The following is a 16,540-nucleotide window of genomic DNA, read 5'->3' as shown; positions in this document are numbered from 1 at the left end:
GATGCTGTGTACCAGTGCAACTCCAAAAAGGTGTATTCTACTGTACGATGTATTAACCATCTCTTTTCCTCTGCAGGTGTTCTAGCATTTCTAGCACTGCCAGCGGCACTGGTGTCGTCAGCACAGGAGCTGCACCTCAGTCAGATGTCCCGGGACTCTGTTTCCATGGCAGCTGCACATAGCAACCCCCTTTCTCCCCCCGCTACACCCTACCTTGACTCGCATCAGGAAGGCTCCAGTAGCGGAGAGCAGTCATACAAAGGAAGTACTCAACCTACAAATATCATCCTTCCTACTGGTGTCCTCTACCCTTCAACCAGGCTTCACACCACCAGCCATGTTCTTGAAGAACCTCCCGTTCATGACACTGTCACTCCAAACACTGAAAGCTGGGTTAATCAGCCCCAAGACATGGCATCTGCTCCCAGAGGAGATCCAAACCCTCTGGCTCTTATGTCCAGCTCTGGCTTAGTTGGAGGAGATACATTTGCTGCACAGCACATCGGTCCACAGAAGTTGAGTGTGAACGAGCCCACTGACCCCAGTCATCATCTCCCAGATCTACATTCCCCCTCAATATACCTGTCATCGCTCAGTAGTGACCATGCTCTTGGTCTGAAACTCTGGGGGCATCCGCGAGATGTTTCCCAGTTGGCTGCACGCCACACCATCACCGCGAGGGAGGTTCATCCTACAAGCGAGTCCCCCACAGGTGAGCTGACAGTAGAGACAGGGTCTGCTCCTCCACTCGAGAACCCATCAGAGAATCAAACTTCCACTGTGTCCACCCCAACTCTGTCCACTGAGCAGAGCCTCAAAACACCGGATCCCACAGTCGTCTCAAACAACCACTCGGCATCCAATGAGTCCACCACCGCCGAGGGCCATGTTGAGGTTTTCCGGGGTAACGTCACAGACAATCCCCCTCTTGGGCAGCAGATAGGGAATTTAACTACACATGTTTCGCTGCTCTTGAACAGCAGTGCAGTCGAGGAGGTGCCAGCTAAGGGGAACACTTCAGAGGCCTCTTCCACAGCCAGCAAGAACTTCCTAAACAAGCAGGGTCCTGCGACCACCCAGGAACCCTGGACTCCCGACAACAGCTCAGACCCCACCGCCAACTCCCCGCCCGCCCGCATGACTATCTGCTTGAGCCGGATGGACTTTGTGTGGATCGTGCTTGCCATCAGTGTGCCTGTATCCTCATGTTGTAAGTAAAATCAGCACAGATTAAACTTTAATACTAACATTAGCTAAAATTTAAGGTTACTGATATAAAAATATACAATAGGAAGGTAATTGTGCAACACTTACAGAAACTGGGTTATTTGATTTAATGCTGATAGTTAGATGATCTGATCAATCCCTTTTTACTCGCTGGCAGTTTAAACTGACATAAGATAAGATAAGATATTTTAGACCTCTTGTCAGAAAGTGATAAATAAAAAATAGGAATAGACAACAGTTAATAAAATAAGCTAAATATAAGATAAAGTGTATAATGTGTACCTTTTCACTATAAACAATGAAAGTGTTTCAGAAAAGCACAAAAATTGATTATTGATTATTTACGCTGGAAAAGCTGTATCAGTCGTCTCATCTGACTTCCCTTCTCTTACCAGGCACCCCAATCTTACTAAATACAGTACAATAGAATATTAACAGCAGATGAGCAGGAACAATCTTTATTTTCATCAAGCAGTATGAGTTACAACCTCAGGCAAAATACATGTTGGTTCCTTAGTGATGCGAAAATAACATTTCCCCCCTTTATTCCTGTACAATTCATTTTTGAGTTGTTGCAGAGACATCACCAGGGAGATTTGAATGTTTTCCTTTTTCCTACCTGTGGCTTTTTTTTCTTTTTCTCCCTGAATCATGGCAACTTCTATCTGAGCAGCTGGTGTATTTATGTGAAGCAGCATATTTATTTTTTAACCCAAGTGCCACAGGCTACTCTTCGCTCTTATCTACATTTCCTGGCTCTGTTCTCCGTAGCCGTGCTGCTGACTGTGTGCTGCATGAGGAGGAAGAAGAAGTCGTCCAGTCATGAGAACAACCTCAGTTACTGGAACAACGCCATCACCATGGACTACTTCAGCCGGCACGCCGTGGAGCTGCCCAGAGAAATACACACACTGGAGAGTGAGGTACAAACGACTCGATACTCGCTGTATCGATGCTTCACTATCAGGCAGCTTAATGGTTTTAATGCGTGAACAAGCAACAAGAGGATCATATCAAAACCTCAAGGTCTTATGTGGTGCACTTGAGCACAGCACTGTATCAGCCTGCTACACTTTATAAGGATGCTATTTGTAACAAGCAAATACAGAATATTGCTTGACACATTTAATTTCAAGGAGATTTCGGCTTTTGTCTGATGATGATGATCATAATTATAAGAAATGTATGACGGTTCACGGTGAGTTCATCTCCAGAGAACGTTTCTTGATGTGAAATATGTTACAACACCAAAAGAACAGGTCATATTTGTCATTCTTATCAGCCACCTCCACGGCCGTTGACCCACAGGTTTGTTTGAACTTGTGAGACTGCAACAAAAACGGCATGTTGAACAGATCCACGCGTTAAAGTTGAAAGCATTTCAAAGCATTTAGTGTCGCCATCAAAGAGTTATTATTATTTTTTTTTTGTCTGTTGAAATTGTGCCAGAGCGATAATTAAATCGTTAATCAATGAAATTACAAAAAGACACGCTTGGAATACTTAAACGTGTCCAAAAAAAGGAGAATATTTTAATTTGCCACACTTTAAGGTCCATTGTGTAATAATTACAGAATGACATGTCAGAGTGAGACTGACAGATTATTTTATAAATGGAATATTCCTGCACTCACCGCTCCACAGACTGAACTACGGTGGCATTTGCAAACCTGAAAAGATGTCGTTCGTCTTTGTTTGTGGATAAAGCTTTTTATTCAAAACATTGAACGCATTGAAACGTCCTCTGTAATACATGTTTCCATACATAATTCAAAAGTACAAAATTGTAAATCCTAGAGCAGAGGTCCCAAACTAGCCACTTAACATCAAGTTATAATGGTTATTTCTGTACGTTTTTCTTAGTAATAGTTTAATTTTGCATCGTTATTAGATTTTTTTATTATCATATCAACACAGACACTTTTATTTTGAAATTCTGTGATATATCGATCATCACAGATGTGTCTATTGTGATATCACGATGGAATGTCGTGATATGATTGTCCCCCAAGGTCATTTAAGTTAGAGACTCCTGTCCTGGTGGCTTTGTTACTCTCATACAACTTACATTTAATATATTACAATATACATTACCTACTTTATAATATTTTTTCCAGCTTGAAAATGTAGGTCACCTCTTAATATCCTTGTTACACTTCAGATTCAATGAATCACTGTTAAACCTGTGTGTATTTCTTGTACACTTGATTGTCTTTATTAAGTGACCGACTGGTGACACTGAGATCTTCTAAGTTGAGTTACTTTTATAGTCCTGTCAGATCTTTAATGACATGTTCTCTTTCTTATTGTATTGAGAAAAATATCAAGGGCCAGAAAGGTTGTCATGCTCACCCAATAAGAATGAATTCAAGCTGGGGAACAGCTTGATTTTAGGTGCATTATGGTGCCATCTGTTGGATATTCGAGTATATAACAGTTACTTTGATTTAGAGAGTGTTAAATCTGCCAAAGTCCTCTTTTCACCTCATATCTTTTCAATCTCTGCTTTGTTCATTTGTCTTTTATTTTTTTGTTTCATATTATCATCATGTGTCTTATCTGTTTGTTGCACACTTTTCCTTCCTCTTCCGCCCTGTGGAGGCATCAGGAGAGGGAAGCTGAGGTTGGATCGTGTGTGCGATGCTTCTGGTGACACGCAGGTGTTTTATTGTTTCCCCCCTTTGTCTTTACCTGTCTGTAGAAACCTTTTTACAGTCGCTTCCCCCGCTGTGATAGGTAAACAGGAGAGCTCTGGGAGAAATGATCGTAAAACTTTAATGACAGTATTAATTTTGATTTGATTGAGTCTCTCGGATAAAAACCAGGCTCCTTCCTGCTGTAAAACAAATCATTTTGTTTTTCCACACCTCCCTCCTGCGCTGCCTCATTGCTGCTGACTCACCAGCAAAAACCCATTCTACATCATCACCACCCTCCATCCCTCTGACATTAGCTCTATGTGCTGCCTTTTTTCTTCTGAGTCATCCCTCCCTTTTGTCTCTCTGCCCATTAAGCTGTTACATCCCTTCCTCCTCCCTGTGTGTCTCCCTCCATCTTGCTTTTGTCAGATGTCTTTGTTCATGTTCTCGTTAAAAGCCCTGGGGTTCACATTATTCAGCTCACCTCCACACTTAAGTGTCTGCCTTGTCTGTAGAGAGTGAAGTAGATACAGTAATCTGCAGTTTGGGCACTAACAGTGATCCCTGATTCATGATTCTCTGCTAGGTATTTACTGTAACGGCGAAGCATCTGTGTTTAAAAGGCAGAGTAGGCGAGAAACAGCAGGGGTTACTAAACGGTGTTCCATTAACATCGGAGCTTGGAAGTCGTGGGTTGGAATGACCCCACCTGGCTGGCTACTGTCAGACTGACCGACCTCACCAACAAATGCACAAACGCTTTTCCACTATACAGTTCTAGCATGACTCTGCTCTATTCAGTTTGATATCAGGCACGACGTTTTCCATTACTATAGTACCTCCTACCTCCTATAGTAATGGAAAACGCACAAAACTGCTGTGACGTTTTATATGCGACAAAAACACATAAACTAGTGACGACGAGCAAAGCAGTTGTTTTCGGCGTACTGAATCATTAGACTCAGTTAATTAAAAAGATGAGTTCAGTACTTCCTGATCACTGTCACTAAATACACCAGACTCCTCTGTTAAATAGCAGGTATTAAAAAAAAGAAACGAAAAAAAGAACGAGTAGAGTCGAGCCAAGTTGTGCCAGAACTGTATAGTGGAAAAGCGCCATTTTACTGTTATCTGCACTTCTGTCATATTTGTTTCCCAATAAATCTGATGGACACATATGGCATGTTTCCACGAGCTCGACTCACTTCGTCTCGGCATGGCACGGTTATTTTTCATTTCCACTAGCGATAGTACCTTGATACCTGGTACTCCTTTTAGGACCTGCTCTGGCGAGGTTCCAAGCGAGCAAATCCAAGCATTTTGTAGTGGAAAACCAACCTTAACTGTGCCGTGCCGAGGCGAGCTGGGACCATTAGGTGGAAAAGGTGAGAACGGGCTATACTGTTGTGCTCGACAGGTAGAAACAACATCCAGCCCGAGATGCATTTGCGTCCCTGTTTTTTGGAGGTGACGCCACTTCCAGTTCCGGATTCCGATGTAAATGGAACTTTTAAGATTTTTAGGTCGTGCAAGAGCGGAATTAAATAGCCAGTGGGGAAATTTGAATGCAGTGGCTGGTGTTTGACCAGACAGGCAGTAGATACACTGATTTTTGTCACGTATAACATGAATATAACATGTATAATTTTAGTGCTTTACACTAAATTGTGGTTTTGCTCCTGGATCAACAAATAACATTATTAACATTGCCTAACTAAGTGGTTTAGGGGTTTAGTTACTCTTTAAGGATGATTGATGGGCACATACTCTTCCTCGGGGTTAGTGTTAAAGATTTCTCACTGTGTTGCATGTGTCTGTGCATTTGCAGGACCATGACTCCTGTCTACCCCCTAATGGAGACTACAGTGGCAGCAGCATGGTCCTGGTTAATCCTTTCTGCCAGGAGACGCTCTTCATCAACAGAGAAAAAGCCTCTGCCATCTAGAGACAGAAAACCAGAGACACTGTCCGAGTCTCCTCCACCTACAACCCCCTGCCGTGGCGGTCTATTTTATATTTGTGGTAAATATTCAGAGACTTTGACTTTATACTGTATATTATAAAAACAAAGAGCAACCTGAGTGGAGTGTGATGTAAACAGATATTGTTTACAGCGAGGATGCACCTGCATATTTTTCTGATGTACATTTTATAAAAAAAAAAGAGAGAAAAGGTTTAATTGTGATAAATAAATAAATAAAAAAGGTTTTTATTGTCTTTATAAAATACAGAATATTTGTGGTAGTGTGACGGTGAGTGAGACAGAGAAATGTGCTATGAAAACATTTAACGCTGTAATTTTCCTTTTCCTTTATAAAAATCAATCCCAAAATACTTATAGCCTGTTGAACTTGAATATCACACCTATAATATTTTCTTGGGGGGAGCGGAGATAAGTCGTAAAATATTGTTTATGATCAAATCAGGGTCTGTATTTATCAAATAATTGAGCCAATACATTTAAAAAGAGTTTTGAACAGCCAATCAGAGACGAGAGACAGAGTTGTGATCATTTAAAAATGTGATTTTCATTTGCAAGAAGAAGAGGAATCTTGTGCTTTTATAAAAGACAATAATTTGTCAATATATTATGTGTAAAAAATTACACAATCTGCTTTGCAAATACAGGATAGGCCTATGTACATTATAAATGAAGATTAAACGATAGGAAATTAACAAATTTGATAAATATAAACCCAGATTTTACTGGTAAATGTGCGCGGATTATTTGTGCAGGATTTATGGTTCCACATCTGGTGGTAGTTGTGAAAGATCTGTAAGTGATCCCCCCCCCATGTGTCACCAGCTTCTCTTAAGAGGGACCACATAGATGTCTTAATTCTTTATGTTGGCCCTTTATTATACCAGTGTATGTGTATGGATGCCTTTGTTCCATGCATGTACGCATACTGTGAGAGTGTGTGGACAATTGGTTTAGAATGTGCTCCGGCCCCTTAACCAAATATCATTTTTCCTTTCAGTCAAACAAGACTGTATCACTCAGTTGTATCTGTTTTGTGTGTGCTTCTGTTTGCGCGTGCGTGCGTGTCCCTGTATGCGTGTCTGTCTTGTCCGTGTCGTGGAGTCGCTACTTAGCCCAGTTTGAGAAATATTTTCTCAGTGCCATAGAAAACAATTAGACCCTCTTTTGCTACTGTGAGTGTTTCCCAAAAAAAACAAAAAAAAACAGAAAAGCGTAAATGAATGATTTTTTTTTTTTTTCCTGGACCACATTATAGAGTATGTCTTAGAAGTCATGACCAATGAAAATCACGAGACAAAAAATGTACAGTATGCTGAATATTAACTGTGAGCACATACAGAGGCGTTTGAATATTTCTTTTTTTTAATTATTGAACCTGTGGCCCTTCTGTCATTTGTTTTTACTTTGCATTGCTGCAGTTTTTAATCCAATAATCAATGCTGCCTGCCTTTATTGTCGCTAAAGATTTTCTGCATTGTGCGATGTTGTTCTAAAATCCCTGAGTCAAGCAGCGGTGGGGAACAACACAATTAAACATATTGATATTTCCTGCATTGGATGCTCACGGGTGGGCTTGTTGTTTTGCACGCTCAATAAAGTGTTTATTTTACCAAAACGTTCAGTGGCACGGTGGAGCAGTGTTCAACATTATGTATTTTTTGTACTGTAGTATACACTGTACTTTTTACTGCTGAGCAATAAAACTAAATTTAAAAAAACACCAACTTGTCTGTCTGATTGATCTTTTCTTGTAAAATAATCAGAATAATCCCTTACATATTTTTTTTTCCATAGGTTGTTGTGACATGATTTTGGAGAGGATTTCCAAAATGTCACACCTGATTGTTAGGTAACACAGCAGCGTTAACAGTCTTGTCGACCCCAGCACATCCATTCATGTGGTGAGCTGGAATTTTCTCATTGTGTTGCATCAGCAAACATGACTTTAGTTCAATAATCTGTTTACAAACCTGGTTTTCTGCTAAGGAGAAGGTAATTTAATTGTGCAGTATGCGTTAACCTTCGGGCCTGTTTAAATCTGATAAAACATGATCATTAAACCTTTGTTTGTGTGAGGGTTTCCAGATTAAAACTGAATATTCACTATTATTTTGACTGTTGAACATATTTACTGTCACAAAAGTGTAAAATGACATGTAACAGTTGCTTATATGTTCAGTTGCTTTACGTATCTTGAGAAAAAAACAGTATATACATTAATGTTCACCCCTATTGCATCAGATTACAAGTCAAATGTGAGGATTCACAAAGAAAAATATTTATGTAAATGTAATGTTAGAAATTAGGTTATGGTGAAAAGCCATCTCAGAATCGATATTTTTATGGAAGTTTATGGAAGAACAAAACAACATGATCCATTTCAGTCAACTGTTCTGGACACACTTTATGGAATGGTTAAATAGAAAATACAGGGTTGTTAGGACTATACAACCCTGTATTGACAATAGTACTTTCATAATAGAGAACACGAAATTGGACCCAATGATTAATGTTTCGCTTACTTTAGCCAAATCTTTCATCCACAAGGCTAAATTTGTAAAGACCCCGCCTGTATTTACATTTACTATAAAATCAAAATGCATTACTAAAGAATGACCTCATTCTTGTATTTTTATTATTATGTGTTATAGTGCCTACTGAGCTATGCAAACCATGGCAAAAATCTAAACATGAGTTTTTGTACAGGATTGGTGTGCTACATGTCTTTTCTAAGCGTTTTGAGTAACCCTGGCGACAAAGAAAATCTATAAATAGATATTTATATACATATATGTATAAAATAATAACTATAACTAATCTCAGTACTTAAAGTTTTGAAAGGTTCATTCCACAAAAATATTATGTCTCAATACTCAGTAAAGGTTCATTCCACCCAAATGTTACTTTGTCTGAATACTCCATTTACGCCCAAATAATTACTGCCTTTGTTAAACACAGCAATGTAAATAATAATAATAATAATAATAATGATAATAATAATCACCACACATTTTTCGTAGTTTATTTTATGTTGTTGTACATGTTTCCATATTTTCTGTACCTAATTATCTATTGTAGTGTTGTTTATATTTATTTTTTTATCTAATCTTAAAATACCCAACAATACAGAGTTGTAAATGAGAAGTTTAAATAAATAAAATGAATAAATACATTTAATACGTAAGACTGATACTACATCCGGTTGAGGGTTGAAGTGCTTCCGGGTAACAAAACAGATTTGTCAAATAGCCTGTGCATGGCATGGTTGGTTGGAAGGCTGACGGTTTAGTGAGGAAAGCAGGGTGGACATTTATTTTTATCAGCGTCTAACATAAGTTTAAGTGCCAGAATAAGGAGTAAGTCGGTGTTGTCTGTCCGCTAACCCTGTGAGCCGCTGTCCTTACTTTACGAGAGCGAATTTTCCACATTTGTCATCGCTCAGCCAGTTAGCTAACCGCTTCTTTAACGCTGCTCTTTGAAAATGGCGGACGTACCGACGGAGAAGAGCCTGGACGATTTTTTTGCCAAACGGGATAAAAAGAAGAAGAAAGAGAAAGGGAAGGGGAAAGAGTCCGCTGCCGCCCCTGCGTCTGCTGCGATGAAAAAGCTCAAGAAGGAGAAGGAGAAGTCGGTGAAAAACGAGAGCCAAGACGCGCAAATCGAGAAGGTAACTGACGCTACTGTCCGCGAACTTTTGTGCGTGTGTTCCACACACAGATGTCGTGTCACATTTCTTGAACCTGCCACAGTCTGTGTTCTCTTTACACTCCCTGACAACCCTCTCGTATCACGCCAAGTCGTGATTGAAGACGTGGGTGATAGTTGCGGGACAAAGCCGGGTCGCTAGCTAGCATATGGTGGTTTTACCCGGGCACACTTTGTGACAATGCGTGTCATCCTCTCTTTTTACATGTGTATATAAATGTGCGCGAGGTATTAAAGCCCCCAGTTTGACTTATTATTAAACCTGAGGTCAGAACAGGAAACTGTCTAATTGAAGCTGTCATTCCTCATGCTTAGTATCGTGGTCTTCACAGTTAGGCCGAGCCGCCATTTGTCACAAGTTTGATCTAGGGTGACGGCCTATTAAGATTTAAATCACAAGAGCAGGAGCAACACTGTTATCTATACATGTATACATTTTTTGTCCATACATACATACTGGCCACTGTAAGTAATGTATACCCAATAAAGTGTGTAAAAATGTTTTTACTGGTCAGAATGGAAGGAATGCACTTAAGTGGAAAAATCACTGAATAATCAACAGATTATTAAGGAAAAAATATCTTATGAGTAATGAAAATAGTTAATTGTTGGCTTATTGCAAAATCTGTCAATTTGATTAAAAAACTGAAAAAGTAATTATGTGTACCTAATAAATTAACCAGTGTGTTTCCGCTGTATCCCCGTCATGATTTCAGAGATTGTATTCTATTACCTTTAACATTTAGGATCCCCGAAAATTGTAATCTGTCCAAGTTTTAGAATGGTCCAATTAATTTCACTGGAATTATAGTTAAAAACACACCTCCACATTTTTGTGTTCCCACTAGCCATGCACCAGACTTCAACCCAGTCAATTTGCCGCTCGGTTACTGTGGCAACCATGGCAGTGGCCAAAAGTGCATTTGCGAGAAAAGCATGCTACATTTTTCTGCCCCATCAATCTGCTTTTTGGTCCATGATGATAACCTGCTAAGACAGTCATTGTGCCACCTACTGGCAACATGAAGTATGCCTTCAGTAACAAACGTTGTTTAATTTACATTAGGGTGTGGCCTAATGAGTATAGCAAAGTGAGGTTTGCTATACTCTGATATAGCAAATTATTTATGGCCTACCTCTAGGGCCACACAATGACCATTGCAGTTTATCCACACCCTGACATGCATTGGAGGGATGAGGGGGCCATTTGGTGCTCCAATCATTATTTTGAGCCAGGTCATGGATTTTCTTTTCTTTTTTTCTTTTTTTTTTTACATTTCCCATGCCTTTTTTCTATCATAGTAATGGTTGTGCATGAACATCTAGTACATCTCCAATTTGTAAATGCTAAGCTGTGTCTGTTATTAACAACCATGCCATGTTCAGTCACTTCAATTAACTTTCTTCATTCTGGTGCACAGTTTTCACTTCAGGAACTCATCTTGACCTTGACTACATGGTTTGCTTGTAATGTTAATTAGATGTTTGTATTATTGAGCAGTTAAACAGATCACATGTACCTAATATAGTGGCTGGTGAGTATACTCACATGCATATATACAAACATTTAAGCGTAACTAAAAGTGAGGTTTTAAATTCACATTTTCCCTGCTCCACAATGTAACTCCAGCAGTAGAAACAAAAGGAATTTAGCACCAGTGTCATTTACATTGTAATGTTTTGTGCTTTTGAATTAATGCATTCTTCTGCCAAGGAGGACGAGGAATGGAAAGAGTTTGAGCAGAAAGAAGTGGATTACAGTGGACTGCGACTCCAGGCTCTACAGATAAGGTGTGTTTGGTTGTCATGAGTCATCCATCACATATCACATGATCCTCAGCTAGGCCTCCTGGGACCATCCTGCCCAAATTTTAACAAATATTTGAATGAATTTCTAATATGTCTATTGCCCAATCAGTGACCAACACTTTTTTTTAAGAAATAAAGGCTGTGTAAGAACTGTTGCCATGTGCAGCTGCAGTTCAGCAGATTTATGGCGTAATGATTAATTTAAAACAGGTTTTCAGGTTCTACCACCCCAGCATTTCATGTATGATGTTGTGGCAATTTAGTCCAATAATGAAGTAATGATAATGGAGTGTTGGGCTGGCCATTTTTCACAAAACCAGTCAATTTTTTTTTCACACACAGGTTTAGTAACATGTCCACAGATAAAAATGTAACTGTGTATGGCTGATTTATTCTGAAACATGGACACCATAATTATTGTATTGATAACATAGATGGACTGAAAATAAAGTATCAACTTAAAGTTATTTGGCTACATTTTAAAGATTCAAATGTGCAAACAGATGTTTTAATAATTTTTCATTACCATGATTACATAATGATGACTTTCACATATTGTTGTACCACAAATAATACACACTGCTGAATGAATTGATAAATCACCTTATTTTTACAATCAGTCTGTCAAACTAACCTGAAAATAAGCTTATATGATGTTGGTTGTCCAAACAATGCAGATGGAAACTAAAATCCAAATCAAATGTGTTGTGTGCTGCCATGCAAATGAAGCTAATTTACAAAAAAATCAGTGAGAGAAACATGGGTGGATTTGCTTGATGTAAAATGTAAGTGATGGGATGAAAAACCAGTAGAAATAAGCTGCTAACCTGTATTAAATAAACCTAGACATCAGTCTCAGTTGAACTGTAAATGTCGCTACTGTTGCGTGGAGATTTATCACAACTGTGCTCACCTGTCCCTCACTTTTGTTTGCAGTGACGAGAGAGAGGAAGAGGACTATGAGAAGGAGGAGGTCGGCGAGGATGGAGAGATCATCGTGGTCAGTGGAGACAAAGTGTCCGGCCCCTGGAACAAATCTGGAGCTGCTCCTCCTCCTGCTGCTCCAGCAGGTGAGCAAACCAACCTCAGCTTTTCTTTCCTGTTTAAGAACTTGGGGAATTATCACTGATGATAATTTCTCCACTTACAATGACCTGTACATTTTGAAGCTGTTTTAAAGATATGTGCTCATATACATAGTTTTATATAAATTAAATACTACAGGAATCTACCCCTAAAATGTTTGTTGTGTTTCTTATACCATATTATATTTATATTTTTTCTGTGCTTTCAGAGGAAGTAGAGGTGCCTGAGTCAAAGCCTGCTGGTGTATATCGCCCTCCAGGGGCTCGACTGACCACCAGCAAACGAGGGCCAAGCCAGGGCCCTCCTGAGATCTTCAGTGACACACAGTTTCCCTCTCTACTGGCCACTGCCAAGCATGTGGAGACACGCAAGTAAGTAGAGCTCAGGGTGCTCAGAGCAGTAACTGTCTATTATATTAAAATCTTGTACTTTTAAATACATAATTGGCACTAAATTGTGAATTTTAATACACTCATTATTCATTTTCAGTGTGATGTGATTTAAATAAATTCTAAAGCCAAGAAAAACAAAGTGTCGCAGGAAGTCGGCTTCCAGCGATGATGAGCTGTAGTTCAGACATTTTACTAAAAAAGGGAAGGAAAAATCAGGACTGACTTTCAGAGTCAACCCTTATGTCTCCGTCTTGTTTGCTTGTAAGGAATCCTAGCGGGTTGCCTAGCTACAAAACTGGTAATGCCTGAGTAATAATTTACACAAAATATCTTGTTTGGTGTGCATGGGACTTAAACATGTGAGGGAACCTTAAATGTTTTGTATTCAAGTTACAAACATTAAATATTCATTTAGGTTTAAAAAAACAAAAAACAGACCATATGTACTGATGTTTGTCCCATTCCCATGTTGATAGGAGTATTAAAAACCCTTAAAAATACCCCTCTATGGTCTATTTAGAACAGATAAATTGCAATCGATTGCAAGTTAACAATGGACAATTATGCAGGCGATTGCAGTTTGATGTTTTTATCGATTGACAGCCTCAGTTTCAGTTCTTAACACATCCATGTCTTCTAGGGACAGAGAGATGGAGAAGACCTTTGAGGTGGTGAAACACAAGAACCGTGGCAGAGAGGAAACCGGCGGCGCCTCCATGCAGCACTTGCAGCTTGACAACCAGTTCGCCATCCTGGGGGACAAGTAGAGCTGCGCCCTCCCCCCTCCCCTCCGTCCTCCGGCCCCTCCAGCTCGGTCCAGCTCTGCCCAGCCCCCTCGAAATAAGCTGAACCTCCAGCTATGTGGACTGCAGTCCCGACGCAGCTCACCCTGGCTCCACCATCACCACCAAACACACTGGTTACTCACACACACGCACACAGTGATACATACACACACACACACACACACACACACACACAGTGACACTCCCTTTTAACAGATAAACAAGACACTTGACATACATTTGGTGGGCAAACCTGAAGGACTGCATCTGAAGGGGCTGTTCAAAGACGGACTAATTGATAAGGAATTGGCAAAATACACCCAAAGTACAACACTGCAACAGCAACAAAAGACAACATGGTTGTCCATTTGTGGATTGTACTCAGAGCGGCAGTTGTGACGGCACAACTTCTCTCTGGACTTCAACTCGCTTTGATAAAGCCACAGAGGATCTAAGAAGATGATTTTACAAACTTTTGTGAAAATATCTATTTTTTTGCAAGATTGCTTAAAAAAAAAACCCAATCACACATGGTTGTTTGTGGGGTGTGTTTTTGAGTTGCGGTTTTGGGGGGAAACTACCTCAGCAGCATTAGCTGGTGGTGACCATGTGGACTGTGTGGTAGTGAACGGGGCAAAGACCAGCAGCTCCTTGTTACAAGCTGGCTTTCTGATTTAGAAACTTGAAGCTTTGCTTTTCTTTTTATGTTTTTCTCCTACATCATCATGACGACACCCTGCAAAGATCAATGGTCAAGAAGAAATAGGTTGTGGTCCTCCATTTAGATTCTCTATATAAAGTGGCCTTACTGATAAGAGAGAAACTGCTTTGTCATCTGAAGAGAACTCTGCTCGTCGTCTCTCGGGCTGTTGCCTGCTTCTGGAACTCACCACTTTTGGGGGGAGAAAACACATTTAAATATTAAAAAAAAATGTCCTTCTGTTCAAGAATGTAGTGCTGATGTAGTTTACCTGATGATAACAACTACTAATCGTCTTTCATATCCACTGTTGTTTTTTTCCCGCTCTTTAATTTTTGGTACATTAAGATCTCAGCAGAAGCGTCTTTGAATCTTGAATCTTATTCTTCTGGTAACAAACGCTTTACTGTCATTTGACAATTTGACACTGATGTTACAGTATCAACAAAAATACACTTATTTTTTCTCCTTTCCTCCATTATCACGCCGTCTCAGTCCAGAGGTTATTTGTGCATAACTTAATTTTCACAGATTGACAGTAACTGCTGGTCTGTAAATACAAACTCTCACCAAATCAAGAGTACTGGAATCCACTTTCCAAATCAGCGGTATGTTTGCCCAATAAAATCAAGTGGGTTTTTACAACAAGCAAAACATCATGTTTAGGAGGTGAAGAACTGGATTTATGTTCTGTTTCTGTCCTTTCCATGAAAGACGTCAGGGAGTGTTGTTCCCTGCTGGGACACCGTGGGTGGACACAGAATATTTGCAATGAAACAAAGAGTCTAACACACACAAATAAATGAATAAATAAAGTGATCCTCTTGAATTTAGTCTCGTCTGAATCTTTATACTGAAATTGGCCGAGTATTTTGGTCACGCAAGTGATTGTTATTTTTACCATGAGGTTTTTCTTAAAATATACTGTTTTGGGGAATAAACAATAACAATAGTTTGCCTGTTTATAATATCCCAATATATCGTGAGGATGATTCAGGAAATGATGGTATCACTAATCCACAAGAAGAAAGTTCATGCGATCACACAAAAACTTAAAAATTATTATTTAGAGCAGACATGGAAACATTACTCATCATCATTTTTGCTCTTCAAATCCGTCTAATGTGTCTTCTTGTTTGTGTCCCCTGAAAAGGCCGTGGCCACGGCAACCACTGGAGTTTTGGTGAATTTTGACCAATCGCCACGAAACAGGAAGTGCCCTATAACTTCGCCATACATTGACTGATCGCCTCGAAACCTCATAAGTGACGCTAGAGACCGGCCCTGTACACATATATACAAACGTGGTACTTGACTCAACTGGAAGACGGCCATTTTGAATTTTCCTGCCATTTCGCCACATACCAGGATGTGTAACTTGGCCCTACATTGACTGATTTGCTAAAGTTGTGAGTCCAAATCTTTTTTTTTATTTTAGTTCAATGTAAACAGTCAAAAGTTCTAAGAAAACCTGAAGAACTGTAGGCGCATGTAGCACAGCTGATAAGAACACTGCTGGGAAGTTCTGAAGTCATAGGTTAAATTCTTACTAAGAACATGGCGTTTTAGTTTAACATCCAAAGTGGAGATTGAAAGGAGACAAAAAAAAAGTCCCCATATCACCAGAATTCATGGTGTGGTGGCTTTGTTCACAGCCAAAAGGTTTTTCAGTCAAGTACGAGGGGCAGGTTCAGTTCCACAACTGTGGGGTTGTCGCAGTCCACGAGGTGTCATTTTAAGTTACAAAAGTCAATGTCAAAAAGAAGAACAAATGAGATAGAAGAAAGAAGATAAGAATGTGGAGCTATAAAACTACTTTTAATACGCTATTGTTCCTAAAAATATGATCATGTTAGACTCTGCCAGTTTTCTGGGCTGACTTTATTTTAATATTTTATGATTATTATATTAACTATGAATTGTAATTATAACGATAAGTTAGCTTTATTTGTAAACCACCATCTAAAAACAGTTACAAATTAGGCACAAAAACTATTTCTGTCCCTGTTCAGGCGATAGACAATAGAATGAATTTATTTGATGATTTTGGACAACATACTATAGTATGACACTTTTTTGATGATTTTGAACGAAATACTAGAGTATGATGTTTTTTGATGAGTTTGGACGACATACTATAATATGACTTTTTAAAGTGATTTTGGACGACATACGTTAATAAGATGTTTTTTGATGATTTTGGACGACATACT

General features: G+C 39.4%; 2 protein-coding genes across 5 annotated transcripts in view; both read left to right on the top strand.

Annotated features, from left to right (window-relative positions):
• The window catches only part of tmem108 (transmembrane protein 108), a 51,229-nt gene extending 43,659 nt beyond the window's left edge, over window positions 1-7,570 (top strand). For 2 of the 3 annotated variants that reach the window (XM_044043722.1, XM_044043730.1), the window contains exons 3-5: window positions 77-1,210; window positions 1,999-2,150; window positions 5,695-7,570. In XM_044043722.1, coding sequence (XP_043899657.1) covers window positions 77-1,210; window positions 1,999-2,150; window positions 5,695-5,811 — 1,403 coding nt within the window. In that variant the 3' untranslated portion in view covers window positions 5,812-7,570. Of the gene's footprint in view, window positions 1-76; window positions 1,211-1,998; window positions 2,151-3,828; window positions 3,888-5,694 lie in introns of all 3 variants that reach the window. The other variant, XM_044043740.1, reaches the window with a different exon arrangement.
• A 1,502-nt stretch (window positions 7,571-9,072) lies between these two features.
• cdv3 (carnitine deficiency-associated gene expressed in ventricle 3) lies at window positions 9,073-15,147 on the top strand. 2 transcript variants are annotated; one of them, XM_044042148.1, is made up of 5 exons: window positions 9,073-9,517; window positions 11,273-11,346; window positions 12,301-12,434; window positions 12,659-12,821; window positions 13,483-15,147. In XM_044042148.1, the coding sequence occupies exons 1-5, from the start codon at window positions 9,332-9,334 to the stop codon at window positions 13,607-13,609; spliced, it is 684 nt and encodes a 227-aa protein (XP_043898083.1). In that variant the 5' UTR covers window positions 9,073-9,331; the 3' UTR covers window positions 13,610-15,147. The 2 variants fall into 2 exon arrangements, with proteins under 2 accessions (XP_043898083.1, XP_043898077.1); XM_044042142.1 differs by having other exon boundaries at window positions 11,270-11,346.
• The last annotated feature ends 1,393 nt before the right edge of the window (window positions 15,148-16,540 follow it).

Source organism: Solea senegalensis, linkage group LG1, assembly GCF_019176455.1.
Source record: "Solea senegalensis isolate Sse05_10M linkage group LG1, IFAPA_SoseM_1, whole genome shotgun sequence".
Taxonomy (NCBI): domain Eukaryota; kingdom Metazoa; phylum Chordata; class Actinopteri; order Pleuronectiformes; family Soleidae; genus Solea; species Solea senegalensis.
Note: the sequence above shows the minus strand (reverse complement) of the source record. Positions and strands in the feature narration are given on the sequence as shown.